At 39.9% G+C, this 17750-nt stretch overlaps 2 protein-coding genes across 58 annotated transcripts in view; one reads left to right on the forward strand and one right to left on the reverse strand.

Moving 5' to 3' along the window:
* PIWIL1 (piwi like RNA-mediated gene silencing 1) overlaps window positions 1–2472 on the forward strand; it is a 38768-nt gene extending 36296 nt beyond the window's left edge. For 42 of the 47 annotated variants that reach the window (XM_081543036.1, XM_081543029.1, XM_081543056.1 and 39 more), the window contains 2 exons: window positions 601–748; window positions 910–2472. In XM_081543036.1, the coding sequence (XP_081399162.1) occupies window positions 601–748; window positions 910–1026 (265 nt within the window). In that variant the 3' untranslated portion in view covers window positions 1027–2472. Of the gene's footprint in view, window positions 1–600; window positions 786–884 lie in introns of all 47 variants that reach the window. The other 5 variants (XM_081543054.1, XM_081543061.1, XM_081543042.1 and 2 more) reach the window with 1 other exon arrangement.
* Window positions 2473–6007: 3535 nt separating this feature from the next.
* RIMBP2 (RIMS binding protein 2) overlaps window positions 6008–17750 on the reverse strand; it is a 297778-nt gene continuing 286035 nt past the window's right edge. For 4 of the 11 annotated variants that reach the window (XR_014069117.1, XR_014069115.1, XM_081543014.1 and 1 more), the window contains 2 exons: window positions 15697–15831; window positions 14947–15192 (listed from right to left, as the gene is read on the reverse strand). Coding sequence is in view for 7 of the 11 variants with exons in the window: in XM_081543014.1 (XP_081399140.1) it covers window positions 15166–15192; window positions 15697–15831 (162 nt within the window). In the remaining 4 variants the exon portion in view is untranslated. Of the gene's footprint in view, window positions 6401–12139; window positions 13554–14946; window positions 15193–15696; window positions 15832–17750 lie in introns of those variants that run through there. The other 7 variants (XR_014069119.1, XM_081543012.1, XM_081543011.1 and 4 more) reach the window with 4 other exon arrangements.

The raw sequence follows: 17750 nt of genomic DNA on the forward strand, positions 1-17750 counted from the left end.
TCTTTTGGGCATATCATTTAATGTTTCTGAAAGCCTCGTTTTTCTAGATGACTATAATCTGTTGTAGATCAATTCTGATTTTATAATTTGTCTCATTTTAAGGGACATAATAAATTTCTTAATATCTTTATCAGGCTGGATCACAGCATCTCTGAATTGATACTTAATTGGTACCCCAAAAATGAAAAAAAACCCGACAAAACTGATTATCTATTCCTTAATGTTTGCACTGCTTGGTTCTTGATTCTAGAATCTGTTCCCACTCAGCTTTCTCCCTCAGATGAGTGGAAACAATGGCCTGTTACAGCGTGCACTGTCATAATTAGCAGCCAGGTCAAACATTTGTTAATGCCCTTAGGCATCAATGATACATATTTAAAATATAAAAAAAAGTAGTATCTTAAAACTGTTTCACACATAAGCATTCCAAAACGGTTCACGAATAGCAAGTTCTGAATTCAAGAAAGCACATGTTTTGAGAAGATTAGGCTACATTAGTATATAGGATCTTTCCACTGTAAGAAACTTGAATCATCTTAACTTTAGCTTTGAAAAAGATAAGCCTCATACTCATGTGGTTTTTTTCTTATGTAATTCCAGGTATGATTTTTTTATCGTGAGCCAGGCAGTGAGAAGTGGTAGTGTTTCTCCCACACATTATAATGTCATCTATGACAGCAGTGGCCTGAAGCCAGACCACATACAGAGGTTAACTTACAAGCTATGTCACGTCTATTATAACTGGCCAGTAAGTATTTTTTATTAACTGATATTTATCCACATCAGTGAGATTCACTGTTTAAAATGGAATTGCTGTGTTTTCAAAGGCTTTTACTGTTAATACTGAGATTTATAATTTAGAGAAGTTACTTTTAAAGTAATAGAACCTTTTTTTTTCTTCCACTAAAGGGTGTCATTCGTGTTCCTGCTCCTTGCCAGTATGCCCACAAACTGGCTTTCCTTGTTGGCCAGAGTATTCATAGAGAACCAAATCTGTCACTGTCAAATCGTCTTTATTACCTCTAACCTACAGAAGACGACAAGATGTGGCTGCGTTTTTCTTTTTGAAATTATATCTTCGGGATTTTTTTTAAGCTCTTATTTTTTTAACTGTTATCTTTCTAAATGAAACCTGGGAAGGAAACTAGGAAATCTAGAGTCATTTCTAACTTTGCTATTAATTGACTTATTTTATAGGTAAAAATTAGGATTTACTCTTTTATCTTGTTCTCATAAATGTGAGGATTTTTTGTTTTGAGAAAGTGTGGAGAAGATGCTTTGTACCATAAGCAGAATCTCTTAAAGTATTTGAAAAGTAGGGATTTACTTGAAAATGTTCTCAGGAGTGAGCAAGTCCTACTTGTAAAGCTACAGTGGCCTTGTTTTTTAAATACTTAGTTTGAATTTAAAGGAGAGAAAAGGAATAAAGTGGAGGGCTCACTACAATCATAAGGTAGGATTTTACTTGAGTATCTGATGATCTCATTTTACAGGAAAAGCTGCCATTAAATAACCTATACAAGGTATAGGAAAAGTGTGAGACTATGGAGAAGTATGCTTATTTTTTATTTCATTTTGGGGGCTAGGTATTATGGGGGTTAAAAAAGATAGTTGAAAATTTTAAATTTATGTCCAAAGAAACATTTCAATACTGTTTAATAAAAGAGACCAGTAGTCTATATTTAACATTACTATTTTTTTTTTGCAACTGGAGCATCATTCCATTTGTTATAAAATTACAATGATTGTCATTTTATTTAAATAACAGTGGAGTTTTTATTTTTACTGAAAGCATATGCATTTTCTTTCCATGTATTATATTTTTTAAACTGCTGAAGAGTACACTCAAAGGGTATGATTCCATTATTAAAGCTCAATTAGTATCACTTAATGAATGTGAAACTGAAAACTCAGTTTCAGAGTAAAACGCTGTCAGGAAATGCTGCAACCTCAAACTTAACAGTGTAAGACCAGAAATCCATAACTTAGAAGAAAATGTAGACTAAGAAGTCTGTGTATTGTGAAGTTGATAATTGTAATTATTCACATCTATATATGTGTAGGAATTTTCAAGGAATTTTGCGAAGAGCAGGCTTCAAGTTAATGAGTAATTATATGCCATGAGAATACCTTTAAACATTGGTTACAAGTGTAATGAATGTAAACGTTAGTGGTCGTACACAGGCCATAGGAACTATGATTTAAACTAATGCCATTCAGTAAAGTTGCTTGTCTTAGCATTTTTGTACTTGTTATCAAATAACTACGTTTTGGATTTAGCCTTACATATTGTGAATGAAAACCATTTTATTTCCTTTTAGTTCTTTGAGCTAATAACTGTTGTTAACATTGTGCTTGGCTATTAGCAAAGGTCCCTTAACCTATGTGGCTTCTAAACGTTAGAAGAAACACAGGAGATTGTGAAATTTCAGAAGAATGCTAAAGACAATAAAATCGATGAAAGTTGCCAAACGTTGTCACAGTATTAAGGAATATAAGGAAGTCTAGTTATACAACTGTAAAAGACTTAATTTGAGGCATTTTTTTACATATGGATTTTTATGACTAATCAGTAACTTAAGTCATTAAAGTCTCATACTTGGCAGGTTTTAAACTGTCCTTTAAAGTTAAAAGGCTTTTTAATATCTTTAAAAACCATGAAAAATCAGTAAATGTGTTAATTCCAGAAAAGTTACAGTATTCAGAAGACCTTTACTTTACAAAGACTGTTTTTTGCAAGAGACCAAAAAAGTCTCAGTTTAAGCCAAAAAGAGTATTGATTGGCTTTCCCAGTCATCCTACACAGTGGTTCCCAAATGGAATGTTAAACGTGACCTCATTCCCTTTGTAATAACACAGACTACTGGGCTCCAGACCAGACCTAGGAGTCAGAACTTGTAGCGGGGAGACTGGGTGAACTTTTAGATGCATCTCAGATTGTTTGGGGATTTTGGCAAATGCCACTCAAGAAGGCATATATGGAACCTAGTCGATGAAATGATATTAGGGCTCTGTCTCTTGCTCTGTTTTTTCTGGTTCTAATCAAATGGGGTTACAAAGATGGTCACAAAGTCTAGATCTATGTCTCAGCCTCACTGCAATGAAAGGAACATCTCTTCCACAGTAGTTGTAGCAAAACTCCGGCTGTTTACACATCCTTGAGTCCCTTGAACAGGCTACCCTGATAGACTTGGAGTTGTTACGTAAGATGAGGTTCATACAGAAGTGGATAGAGGAATGGTTCCTCAAAGGAAAATTCAGGTGCTACAACCAGGAGACGGAATGGACAAGTGAACATAGTGGAAGCCTGCTGGGTGTCTACTCTGCTTTTCAGCTGCAGGTTGGCCTGTGATGGAAGTAGCAGTTGCTCTGGTCCCTTGGGGGACAAGTACAACCAAGCACCTATAAGGGAACTGACTGCAACACTTCCAAAGAATAAAACCAAAAACTCTGAAATCCAGGTTTTCTCCTTAAAAGAGAAACGTGCACATGTGAGTTCTCCTAAGGGCTGTAGCATTAAAGATGCTTCAGGCCCTGCCTTTTCAGCGTCTTGTCTGACCCATCAGACATGGTAGTTCCTTTGGATACCACGCATTTGGGGGGGGGGTGCTTCTTCAGAAGTGCATTATAACAGGTAATCTGCCTGGTTTTTTCTGAGTACACGGGTTTTTTCCCTCAAAACTCAAAAAATTTGCCCCTGATTGAAGCTCTGTTTTACATGGTATTCCCTAGAGCTCATAGAAATCTTGTCTGTGTTCTGAAATTTCTGTTGGTAAATACTGTCTCTGTTCTCTATGGGTCAAATAGTCTGTTTTCAACATCAGTTTCAGCCTGATGCTATGATACAAATCTTCAGAAATTTGTAGGTTTTTAAGGTTTAATTCATTTATATAGCTGTGATACTGTCATTCAGGTACAATATTTCAAGGGCTGGATTTACTCCTGTTTGCATTCATCGTTCCAACCCAGTTAAATCATAAAGGTCAGGTGAAAAATAGAGAAATTGCAAATTCTTCAAATTATCAAGTCAGTGCTAAGTCCATGTGCTCTGTAGCGAGATGGCTCTCAGCTGCATTGCTTATGCTGCGGTTTACATTTCCCCGCCCAGCACCCTGTCCTGCCATCAGAAGTCCAGTGGGAACTCCAGACCTCCACCTCTGAGACCTCTCATCCTTCCCCCGACTCCACAGTCAGGGCCTCCCCACGTACCTGACTGAGAACCATTAGGATGAATGGTGTGCACCTCGTCCCTGAGGTTTTACCAGTCTTAAAGGAGCTCCTTAAGTTGGATTTTCTGACACCCTCCCAGGCAAACTCAGAGCCTTTCATTGTGTCCTCTGGGACTGATGGTCATGTGTCAGCAGTCCCTCACTTGAGAAATTTCTCTGCTTTCACACACCTAGCCCTTCCCTAGGACAGACGCTACTGCCTTTGAGTAGCACTGTCTCACACCTCTTGAGTCTAGAGGTGGGGTTGGTGTTTCTTAGCCCTCAGTCTTAGATTTCAGATCCCTCTCAGTTGCAAACACACTCAGCTTTGAATGTCTTTTTATCAGGTATATCCACTCCCTCCTCCCTCTTGTCCTGTAATACCTCGTGGGCTCAGTCATACAACTCAGTTTTAGTCCCTGGCTTGCCCACATTGTCAATGGGACTTTCTTCTGAATCCTGGTTAAAACACCAGTTAAATCTAACCATTTGTCTACTTACCCATTCTTATAGAGATGAACATGGCTGGGGACAGACACCATTAGTTTAGTGCTGCTCCATATCCTACGAGTCTAGCTCATTTTGTTCCTGGATCTCAGATGTCTTTCATACTTTCTCCCCTTCATGTCAACCTCCAGCACCACGTGAACCCTCACCCTAAAGTTAACCCTGGTTTTTAGTGCACTGAAAACTCAAGCAATCGTGAGAGCTTCACACACCCTCACATCACCCCAGCAGCTTATAGCCAGCCACATCTCAGTACTGGGGAGCTCTCTGCTTCAGGCTGAAGCTAAGGTCACCCACTTGTGCACAGTATGCCTATTCAAGGACACTGCTCTCAAGTCACATCTCCTTGTTCTGCATCACTTTTTCTTTTCCTTATTCATGCCTAAAAGCTTGAAAAACTGGTATTGTTTTTTTCATCCTCCTCCCCCCAAAGAAGCCCTCTTGGGCCCTCTGTCCCCAGTAGCTCATTTCTCTCTTCCCCTTTAAAGCCAAAGATCTCTATTGCCTTCAGTGCGTTTCCTCCCCATCCTCTCTCAACCCAGTACTCTTGTCAAGATCCTCCATGATTTCCACGTTGCTCGTTGGTTAATTCCTGGCTCTCGTCAGCAGACCTACTGGCATATCTGACACTGATGTCCCTCCTCCTTGAAACCCTGTCTGCCTGGCTGCTGGGGTCCCATACACTGTTGGTTCCTTGCAGCTGCCTGTTACTTCTCAGTCTCTTGCTGGTTCTTTCTGGTCTCCCTGACTTTAAAATGTTGCAGTGCCTCCAGGCTTAAAAGTAGGATCTCTGAGAACTAAGAAAAGACTTTGTTTCTACTCTTCCTTCATGTGGTAATCCCATTCAGTTTGCTAACTCATTTCTGTGAAAATGCTTCCAATTTACATCTCCAGCCCTGGTCTCCTACGATCAACTGTCTCCAAGTGAGTGATAGAGTGGTTCTCAGATTCTTTGGTCTTGGAACTGTCTTACCCTCTTAAATTGCCAAGGACCGGAGGGTTTTTATGTGGATTATATTTATTGATAATAGTGCATTAGAAACTATGTTTTGAAAACAATGTGGAAACCCACATTCCATTAACTATTAGAATGATGATGTCATCATGTCCTGAAGTTATGGGAAATACTTTATGAGAGAATAAGAATGAAAAAGGCAAATCACCTCTTAGTGTTACCAAAATTAGGTTCTGTTGACCCCAGCTCTGGTGCTAGTCCAGCCGAGACACTGCCTTGTCAGGAAAGTTCTTTTGCATTAGGGTTCACACAGCCAGAAATGAAATTGACACTGAGATCAGTGCAGCACAAGCTTTATTTAATGGCCAAAGAATTGAGAAGGGGGAACTTAAGTTCACAGATAAATTTTCACCCACCTGGCAAGAGAGATGTGATGTTAATAAGGACAACACAGAGAGGAGCGAGGCTGATGGTAGGGAGGCATTTGCATTGTTCTTCTGGGGAAAGGGATGGAGTTTCCCCCAAATAGGTTGTCATCTTTTTCTGTCCTTTTTTGGTCTGCAACTTCCAGTCATGGCTGCTGTCATTTAGTAGCTGATGTAGTAAAATCATCGTAGATGAGACTCTAGGGGTCAGTTGAAGGTCAGATTCATTGACATCTTGGTTCCAGCTGGTTCTATCTGTTTTTTGTTTTTATATCACTTCTCTCCTTTGTCTCTGGATCCTGTGACTTAAAGAGAGATGTTAGTTCCTATTCAAGGGAGGGGTTGATGGGTTTTGAGCAAGGATCTGTTGTCAGCTCTGGTAACAGTGGTAGTAAAATAGTTTTGACTAAAGAACCCTGAGAGAGTCTTAGGGAACCACAGGGGTCCCCAGACTACACTTTGAGAACCTCTGGTTGAGTAATTTAATATACCTGGAACTGAAATGTGATTTCCTTCAGACCTGCTCCAGTTCAGTTAATTGGAATTCCATTTTTCCAGATGGTTCAGAACAAAACTATTGGCCTCCTCCCTGAGTCCTCTCATGTCACAATTTGGGTTCCTCAGTAAATCCTATAAGCTTTGCCTTCAAAATATGAATATTGAAGCACTGTTCCTATCCTCTGTTTCAACCACCATCTCTGAATTACTAAAGTAGCTTCCTAAACTGGTCTTTGTGCAACCAAGTGATCAAGTCAAACATTTGCTCAAATCTTGCAAACGACTATCTCAGGGCATGGCATTGTGTTATCTTGCTCTTCATAGACTGCCCAGGTGCCCTCATCCTGCCTGAGGACCTTTGCTCGTGCTCTAAACCCAGATTTCCACATGCTTCTTCAGGTCAGCTAAGATTTCACCAGCAGAGGGACCACTTTCTAAATTTTTAGCATCTCACAAGCCTAGAGACATACCGTTCTTGTTCTCTCCAGCTTTGCTGCTATCAATAGCATATTATTGTTGTCTTTTTATATTCTGTTCCCCCACTAGAGTGCAAACGATTCTAGGAATCCCGGAGGGCAGTCATCACTGTCTTGTCCACTGTGGTCTCTCCAGCGTCTTTATCAGTGTCTGACACATAGCAGGTTCTCAAATATTTACTGAAAGGATAAATCACTAATATAAATCTTAACTCGGGCTTCTGTGGTGCCTCAATGGTAAAGAATCTGCCTGCCAATGCAGGAGACGGGTTCAGTCCCTAAGTCCAGAAGATCCCCTGGAGAAGGAAATGGTCACCCACTCCAGTGTTTTTGCCTGGGAAATCCCACAGAGGAGCCTGGCAGGCTACAGTCCATAAGGTCACAAAAGACATGGACACGACTTAGTGACTAAACAACTCAACTCAGTCAACCAGTCCCTGTATTTATGCATGTGAATGTCAAAGGACCCCTCTCTGCAATCGTTCTCGGCCCAGGCTGTATGTTCTGGTCATCAGAGGGCTTTGAAAACTCCTAATGGCAGTCCCCCATCCAGTTATCTTGGCTTGGGACCTGGACATAGGGACACTCAGAAATCTTAGCAACAGCTAGAATAAAACTGTACAAGGCAGAAACGTGAAATCATCCATGTGGGCAACAATGAACTGGGCTCCCAAGAAACCTAGATCCTAAGTCCCAGCCTCTGGCCACACCTCAGCACCAGATGTTCTGCCATTCTTCATGGGCACCTAGAAAAGAAGGCCCTGCCCAATTCATCCTTGCCCATGCTCCCCACCCACCTGGCCTAAGTCCAGTGCAAGGGTTGACTGGGTGTGACTTGAAGGAACCCTTTTGCGGGGGGCCATATGGCCTTAGCTTTGTAGTGTGGCAGGGCTGCCTTAGCACAGGCAGTCACTTGGCTCCTGGTGCCAGTGATCAGAGATTGCACTGCACAGGAAGCAGCCAGGCCATAAAAGGTTGTTGTTTGCCACAAGGCACCTGATACAGGAATTTGCATGCTTTCACCCTATTAGAGGCCAGCCTCTTGCCATCTGACCTCAGGGGCCTGTGAGGTTGGGGGATGGGGTAGTATATATACCTCTGTTCTAGACAACACAAGAATCTTTGGGCACTCTAACCCTGTTCCCTCTTATCTAATTTATATGCCATTGTTTTAAATCAACTTCATTGTAATTTACATGTAAGTGAGTGCAACTTGATGAGTTTTAACAAATATTTATTCTCCAGTATCTCTGCCACCCTCAAGATTTAGAGAACTGTCTGTTCCCTCCCACAGAAGGTTCCTTCTTCTTTGCAAACAGTCTTTCCCACCTTGACCCCAAGCAACAATGATCTGCCTTTGACCTACTCTAGAATTTCATGTAAGTGGAACCATATAGTATGTACTCCTTTGTATCTGGCTTCTTTTGCTCAGAGTGCTTCAAAAATTAATCCATTTTATTGTCTAATTGATTTATTTGTTAAGCAGTATTCCATTGTGTGGTTATATTTCACATTGTCTATTCACCATTGACAGACTGATATTTTGGATGTTTCTTATTTAGGGCTATTTTAAATTCTAAAAAGAATTCTGTTCAAGCCTCTCTGTGGAAATAGTTTTTACTTATTTTGGGTAAATACATAGGAGTAGAATAGCTGGATTTATATGCCAAGTGTCTCTGATTTTATAATAAGTTAGCAAGTGATTTTACCTTATTCTATTCTCCCCTCTAGTGCATAAGAATTCCAGTTGTTCCACATCCTCACCTACTTTTGATTATGTCAGCCTTTTCATTCTAGTAGGTGTGTAATGTTATCTCGTTTGTATTATTAATTGCATTTCCTTCCTGACTAATGATATTGAGCATTTTTTTGTGTGCACATTAGCCATTCTTATAGCTTCTATGAAGTATCTGTTCAAATCATTTGCATATATCTTTTAAATTGGTTGGTCTTATTGAATTATAAATTTTCTTTAGGTATTCTGGATAAAAATCTTTTGTCATATTCATACGTGCACTATGAATGTTTCCCCTCAGTTTCTGGCTTTCTGTTTTGCTTTCTTAAGTATCAAAGAGAAGATGTCTTTAAATTTGATGAAGTCCAATTATCAGGGTTTTTGTCTCTTATAATTTGTGCTTTTTGTGTCCTATACATCTTCCTAACCAAATTTCTATTGTGTTTTCTTCTAGAAGTTTTATAGTTTTAACTTTTTCATTTAATTCTATATTTTATTTTGAGTTAAATTTTTGTGTATCATGTAAGATAAGGGTCACTTTTCTCCCCTATTAATCCCCCTTCTTTCTGCAGAATTTTCTGGAAGAGAGCATATTTCCCCCATTAAATTGTCCTGGCACCTTTGTTGAAAATGAACTTACTATATATTATGCATTTATGTGTTCCATTGATTTGTATGTCTATATTTTACACAAAACAACACTGTCTTCATTACTGTAGCATTATAATAAGTCTCAAAATTAGGCAGTGTCATCTTTCTAACTTTGTTCATCTTTTTCAAAATGGTTTTGACTATCCTTGGTCATTTGCATTTCTGTATAACTTTTTAATCAGTGTATCAGTTTCTAGAATAAGCCTGCTGGAACCTTGACCAGTATTTCACAGAATCAGTAGATCTACTTGGAGAGAAATTGGCAGTTTAACAATACTGAATCTTCCAAACCATAAACATATTATATATCTGTGTTTTTTCATAGTCTCTAGGCAGTGTTTTACAGTTTTAGTGTACAAGTCTTGTTTGTGTGCTGTGCTGTCATTTCAGTCGTGTCTGACTCTTTGCCATTCTATGGACTGGGGCCCGCCAGGCTGCTCTATCCAGGGGATTCTCCAGGCTAGAATGCTGGAGTGGGTTGCCATGCCCTCCTCCAGGAGATCTTTCTAACCCAGGGATCAAACCAGTGTCTCTTATGTCTCCTGCATTGGCAGGCAGGTTCTTTACCACTGGCACCACCTGGGAAGTCAAGTCTTGTGTGTATTTTATTAAATTTGTCCCTAAAAATTCCATGTTGTGGTGCTACACAACTGATTTTATTTATTTCACATATCTATATTTTAATTTTTGTCTAATTGGTCCCTATTGGGGAAATTTATAGGAAATATGCAGCTTATTGTTGTTCAGTTCCTAAGTCGTGTCCGATTCTTTGCAACACCATGGACTGCAGCATGCCAGGCTTCCCTGTCCTCCACTATCTCCCAGAGTTTGTTCAAGGTCATGTCCATTGAGTCGGTGATGCTAACTGTTTCATCCTGTGCTGCCCTCTTCTCTTACACAAATACAATTGATTTTTGTATGTTGACCTTGTACCCTGTCATCTTGCCAGATTCACTTTATTAGTACTCATGGCCTTTTGTAGATCCTTTAACATTTTCTGCATGAACAATCATGTCATCTGCAAATAAAGACTGTTTTACCTCTTTCTTTTAAAAGCGTATATTTTTTTTTTCCTTTTCTTTCCTTATTGTTCTGGCTAGAAGCTCCAGTGCAGTGTTGTAGTCAATGTAGTCAAACAAATATCCTTGTGTTGTTTTTGACAGAAAGGGGGAGTGGTCAGCCTTTCATCATTACGTATGTTGGCTGTTAACTTGATCAAGCTAAGGTAAATTCCTTTCTTTCCCTAGTTTCTTGAACGGGTGTTGATTTCTTCCAGTGCTTTCCTCACATCTATTGCAGTGACTAAGTAGCTTTTCTCTTTTGTTCTGTTAATACAGTGAAACATATAGATTTTTCTTCAGCATGTGCAACCAACCTTCATGAACCACAGTTGAGTATATCATCTTTTTATATATTGTTGGATTCAATCTGCTAATATTTTGTTAAGGAATTTTTTTAATCTATATTCATGATGCTATTGGTCTATAGTTTTATTACAGTGTCTTTGTCTAATTTTGGTAACAGGATGATGCTGGCCTTGTGAGTGTGGGCATTTTTCTTTCTTCTCTCTTCTCTGGAAGTTGTATACAGTTTGCCTTGTGTATTCCTTCAATGTTTGGTAGTATTCATCAAAGCTGAGTCCAGCTCAGGATCACTTTGGGTTTGCCTACATTTTCATATTTTAGGAAATTTGTTAATGTGTTCAAGAGATTTAATCCTGGCTCTACTTTTACTTTTTTTTTTAGAAATTGTCATCGATTTATTTTTATTGTGGTAAAATATTTATAACAAAGTTTACCATTTCAACCATTTTTAAGTGTATAGTTGCATTAAAGACATTCACACTATTGTATAGACTTTAATTTCTTATATTGGTATTTCTCAGACTGGAAAATTTTTTAAGACATTCCATTGAATCTAGCATTTTAGCTTGTTTTTAAACATTAGATCTCCAGAAACATTGTACCCTTTGACCAACATCTTCCCATCTCCCCCACTCTCAGCCTCTGGTAGCCACCATCCTGTCTTCTGCTTCTAAGTGTTTAACTGTTTTAGGTTCCAGGTGTAAGTGAGATCATTCAGTATTTCTCTGTCATCAGTTAGTCCAACATAGCCTTTTCTGTTAATGCAGTAGGTGAAAACGTAATTTGATATGAATGGCATTATGATAACAGTTACAATTTTACATATTCATTCATAGTTTCATAAAGTTATGAATTTGAGTTATATTTTCATCTTGCATGTTGTTAGAATAGACCCTATTATTTGGAGGATTTTAAAATAAGGTTTCTATAAAAATGCTTTGAAAAGTAGTATTTTATTGTATTTAGTTGGTATAGCTCTTTATTCAGATCATTTGAATTCTAGAGTTGCCAAAGGGAGATGTTATGAATATGGTTTGAACTCACTCTCCACGTCTTTGCTGCTCATGAGTATTTCACGAGAAATACTATCTCAGCGCTAATTACATTTTGTTTGCCACTGAGTGGACTGTCAGCAATAATGTGAGGGTGACAGCATTTTGTAAATGACTCCGCAAACACAGGTCAGAATTACTTTAGAAAAACAGTAGTGCCCAAAAGGTAATGTTGTAGAGTTTTTCTTGTACATACAGGAGAAAAGAATTCAGTTATGCTGCTATTATTTTGAAAAGTGTTTAAAGCAAACATACAGAATAAACGGCATTGTATAAAATAACAAATTTTATTTCTATAAAATATTTTACACTAGCTGTACACATGCACACACCCACGCAGAACTTAACCACACATAGAGTAATTTCCTTTTAATAAATCTACCACATACTATTATATTACAATTTACAATATAGTTTTTGAAGACACAATGGGGAAAGCTTTATCATTCATTTATAAACCTTCCATAAATTACAAAAGAAAGGCAGTCTGAAAAGTATGTATAAAGAGTAAAAACAATTTACAAGTGGACAAGAATTACAAAATAGTAACCATCAAATACATCTGCCAACAACTTTGTAAATCTTTTTTTGTTCAAGTGCCAATGGTGAAGATTGGTATGGAATAATTTTGAAGAGACTTAAATTTAGGATGTTTTTGGTGTGGCTTATGCATTATGTGGATTGCTTTACGTGTGTGCTGTTCATTGTTGACTGTGTATGGCATTTTGACAAATAATGAAAGTAACGTAAATCCGTATGCCACAAAATGTAACACTGAAAGCAATGAATATTACCAGGTTTCTGGCAGGTTGGAGAAGTGGTACTTTACCAAAGCTACTTCCTCTCCTCTTTTTTGAATGATTTGAATAAGTAAACATTTTCTGTGTGTTGCCTGGCTTGCTTTAAAAGCTGAAAGGCCAGGATCTTAAATTGCACAGCCTGCACAACTTGGTTTCAAACCACTGTGTCTGTGAGGATGAGAGCACTGAATGCACAACACATACAAAGTGTACACTGTAGTTTTTATTAGACAGTACAAATCATTGTGCATTTATAAGGCAGAACATCAAGGCGATTAAACTAGGAATTTCAAGACCAGAGTTAAAGTGAGAGTTATGCATTATGAGGCAAGCATTTTGAAAAGGGAGAGAGGTTGAAATCATTCCTTTAAGGGCAGATGACAAATGCACAAAGACTGGAATCCCAGGTAGGGAGTGAGCTGCAAAGAGCTACTGGCTCCCTGCATGTTCACGAGACAGCCCAACTCCCGCCAGAGCCCGGGCACTAATAAGAGCGATGGGCAGAGGCGGGTGGGAGCACCAGCAGCTCTTTGTCCTGGCGCTGGGCTTAAAGTGGATGGTAGTGCAAAGAGCATTTCTCTACTGGTGTCAGGGGAGAAGATTGTTTTTTTAGGAAGTACTTGAGTCATGAAAGCCCTAGTTTGGAATTAAAGAAAATTACGTAGATTTGGAAGTTGTCCAGAAGCACATGAATCATTTCACTGCACCCAGCTTTTTCAGCAGTTTCTTGCCTTTGGAAAGCAGCCCCTTTTTCTTTTTCGAGGACATTTCCCTGCCTCTCCCAGGACTACCAGTACCCATAGATGACGTAGGTGACCCCGAATGGAGATGTACTGTGGGGGATGGCGCTCTCCTTGCTGTACCTGAACCCTCAGGAGGAACCTAGTAGGTACATTGTTACAGTTTATTGAGTGCGCGAGCGCCAACAACATCCATCCGCTCACTCGGTAACATCAGAAACACCACACTGCCCCGTTTCCCACCAGGAAAGGTAAGAGTGGATCATTCCTTCTTTCAAGGGTTAAAGTATGCCATGAGAGGCTCACACCCCTCCCAGGGCATATCTCTGACAGGGGGTCTAGCCATCAATGTTGAGTTTTCAGTTTCTTTGTCCAGGGAGGGGGTGGCCATTGCTTTGGCAAAACAAAGCTAGGTAATAATTTACTTTGTAAACTAAGACCAAGAGCAGGAAAAAAAAGAGTTATTTTGAATTAGGTTGAGAGTAGTATTGGCCAAGTACCCATCTTAAACACAAAAGTAATCTTAAACACAAAAGTTCTTAAAGAAAAAAGTTCTTAAAGTTTTGTTGTATATGAAAACTACTTAGGTATATAAAACCCTGACATTGCTGAGTGCACTCCTGGGTTAGTCAATATACTGTAGAAACACTGGAGATGGCACACCGGTTGAAAGAAAAAAAAACTAAAATGAACCTTAATTACAATCAAAGAAAGCTTAAAGGCCCTTATTATATGCTTTTGTTATTTCCAAGATATTAAAGATGTCTTTTTGTCAATATAGAGCACATGGTAGGACTTTTGTACACTTCAGTGCTTAATGCTGCTTTACAAGAGCAGAACTATATGGGAGGCGTGACAACTGGCCTCACCCACGTTTCTGGTCCTGGGCATGCCTGAATTCCCCTCACTCCCTTACCTCACCAGAGCAAACCTCTCTCTAATATGAGTGTTCATTATTCAACAGGCAAATGGCATGAGCCAAGGGGCTTCAAGCTTACTTGGATTTAAAATCAAGGTCTAAGTCTAATGGAAAACACCTAGTAAAGCATCCCAAAGTACACCTGAAGATACCGTCTATTCCATCTAACGCAATCGTTTGAGCTGCATGTTTCATTAAACTTAGTATTGCATTGGTATACCAACAGAGCAGTCTTCCACCGAATGCCTTTGTGTTCAGGACACTCACTTGTGCTTTGAGGAGAAGCATCAGTTCTCCTGTAAGGTAGAGGGGTGGTCACTTAAGAAAAAGCTGTCTGCTGCTCAAGCCAGCATGGGAAGTGTTCAGTGCCAACTCTAGATCACCTCTTGTTCACTACGCATCTGCTCGATCTCGAGTTGCATTTTTTTTTAAGTAAAATTTCCATAGTAAACATTTATTAGGTTGTGCTTTTTCCAAGAGTGGCTAACAATGCAATATGCAGCTTTAATTATGAGTAGACATTGGAACACTCTGTGTAAACAAACAATTAGCCTGTTAAGAAATATGTTCCCAATGTTGGCCTTTTAAATAGTCTTAATGTAAATCATAGGAAATAATTATTAAAGATGATTTATTTCACTGCAAATTCAGTTGCTTTACAACTGAGACCAAGTAGTACTTTAGGTCCAATGGGTTTTTGAGACATATTTCTTTTTTTTTTTTAACCCCACAGTGAAGCCTTAAGTCTACCGCATTGGTCCAGTTAAGGTAGCTTAAGTTGGTATCTTTATAGGTATCTTCAGTTGCTCACTTACGTGAAGGCTACATTGCCTGATTAAGGTGTGAAATGAACACTCTTCTTCTGTTTCCAAGCAGATGAGCAAAGAAATAAAAATATATATATATATAAAAATATAATATATAAAAACTCGCAGTGATGAAATAAAATAAAAATGAGACACTAAACATGAATGTAATCTAATAGTTATATATGGTTGAGAAGTTCTCTGACCTTTGTTCAGAGGATCTGTTAAAGTCCTAACAGGGCAAACAATCATCATTGCCCACTGAATCTATGGACTAGCCATCCCCTCCTCACTCTTGATCAAACTGGAATGTGCACCTAGGATGTAGGGTGGGAAGTTCCTTTGTGAGTAAAGCAGACTTGATTAGATTGAAAGGGTCGTTTTTGTGGAACAAATAAACATGGTTAGAATCTTTAGGCACAATCCCCATGGAAGGGCAGAGAAAAAACTCAGGGTCTATGCTTTTCGGCCTAAGATATAAAAAGAGCAATGCAGAGGCTGTATTAGACCATCTGCGGCAGAGCGGGAGGGGGTTAAACATGCTGAGTGCTTGTGCTTACCCTTTTCGTCTTGGAGCGCATTGGCATGTCCTGCGAGTAGTGGGATGGCGCGTCGGAAAGGTAGACTTCTACATCATCAGGCACTTCTTCTAGGAAGTTGGAAGGTACAAGCCCTTTCTGCCCATTAAGCTCCCCCTAGAAACACAGAGATGAGAAAGAAGAATAACTGACCCTTGTTCCCAGAAACCCACTTCTTGCTTTCACTAAAGGAATATAGCCCAGAGTAGTGAGTTTTGTCATGGTTCAAAAGTGGTAGAGCTCGGGATGCCGGTGTTTCCTAACTCCCCTGGTCATAAGAATGACCTTGGCCATGTGCTTGAAGTGCAGGGTCACACCCATCTCCCCCCTTCCCCCTCCCCACCCCAAGTCTCCATTCGGTCTACGGTGGAGCCGAAGAGTCTGTTCCAGCCAAGCGGCCTGGATGAGTCTTAGGATCAGCCATGCTTAGAAACACTCCTCGAGAGCATCTCACTTCATAATTCTCAGCCCTGGCTGACCTCTGAGTCCCTAGGGAACTTGTAAAAATACCATTGCTCAGGCACATTGAGAGAGGGGAGCTGGGGGTGTGGGGGCAGAGGCAGGATTGAAGGGACAGACCAGTTGCCCCTGGTATGGTTCATCCTGTGCTTTACTACAGTCTCACTGTAAAGAGCCACACAACAGAGGCAGATGAAACTGTCGATACCTCCTTAGAGGTGATTGCTTCAGTTGGTATATATTCTTCCAGACCTTTCTACTCAGTCACATGCCTATGCATGTGTGGGGAGAGAGCAAATTAGCCACGATGGTGTGTTCAGGCTCTCTCGCTCCACATAGTGTAAATAGTGATGATGTAACAGCTGAGATCATTTGTAGCACTGTGCATGGGCGTCATGAGGTACTCGCTTGGTCAAGGGCTACTTTGTACAGTACGCCTGTATGCTGCTGCTAAGTTGCTTCAGTCGTGTCCGACTCTGTGTGACCCCATAGGCAGCAGCCCACCAGGCTCCCCCGTCCCTGAGATTCTCCAGGCAAGAATACTGGAGTGGGTTGTCATTTCCTTCTCGCTCCACCTAAAGAAAGCAGGGGCATTACTGCTGCATCATGGCTGTGTCAGCCATGAGAGAATATAGCGTGTCTACTGCTACGGCCGCTGTGTCAGCCAGGAGAGAATACTGTTGCAGCTGCTGCATCAGCCAGCAGAGAGGGTGATTGTGTTAGGTATGCTATGGCTGCTGCGTCAGCCAGGAGAGAATAAACACGTCTGCAGTTCCTACGGCTCCTCAAGTCTTCTTCCAGCTTTACTACTCACACCTTGTCTGCCATGGGTTCATCGAACGGCGCAGGCAGTGTGAACAGCGAGACAAGTGGCGCTGTCAGCAGGATCAGCAATACAGCATGTAACCGAGACCAGCTGCTCACTGGATGTCAGTATCAAGAGGTTCACAGCCCACGTGTCAACCCCCCCAGTGCCAACCTGCCCCACAGAACCCAAACCAAGTTCAAAACTGGCCCCAGATAACATGGGAGTCTGTTTCTTTGTTCAACAGGTCTAGGAAATGACAATTTGAAAGTGACAGCTCACAACATCAAAATTAAAAACTATGCATCCAAGGACATGACCAACAGAGTGTAAAAGAAACCTACACGATGGGAGAAAATACTTGCAAGTCATTATCTAATAAGAGTTATAAAGGATAAATAAATTCTACAGCTTTACAAAATAATTCACCCAGTTAAAAAGTGGGCAAAGAACCTGAATAGATATTTCTCACAAAAAGACATACAAAGGGTTAACAAGCACATAAAAGATGCTCAGCATCACTATTGATTAACGAAATAAAAATAAAACCGCATTAGGATGGCAGTACTGGTGTAGATACGGAGAAATTGGAACACTTGCATGCTATTGGTGGGACTGTAAAACAGTACAGCCACTATGGAAAAAATAGTATGCTGGTTCCTTAAAAAAATTAAAATTACTATATGATTCAACAATTCCACTTCTGGGTATTTACTTAAAAGAATTGAAAGCAGAGTCTTGAAGAGATTCTGGTATGCCTATATTCACAGCA

This window comes from Giraffa tippelskirchi, chromosome 11, assembly GCF_054371585.1.
Source record: "Giraffa tippelskirchi isolate mGirTip1 chromosome 11, T2T-mGirTip1v1.2.pri, whole genome shotgun sequence".
In the NCBI taxonomy this organism is placed as follows: domain Eukaryota; kingdom Metazoa; phylum Chordata; class Mammalia; order Artiodactyla; family Giraffidae; genus Giraffa; species Giraffa tippelskirchi.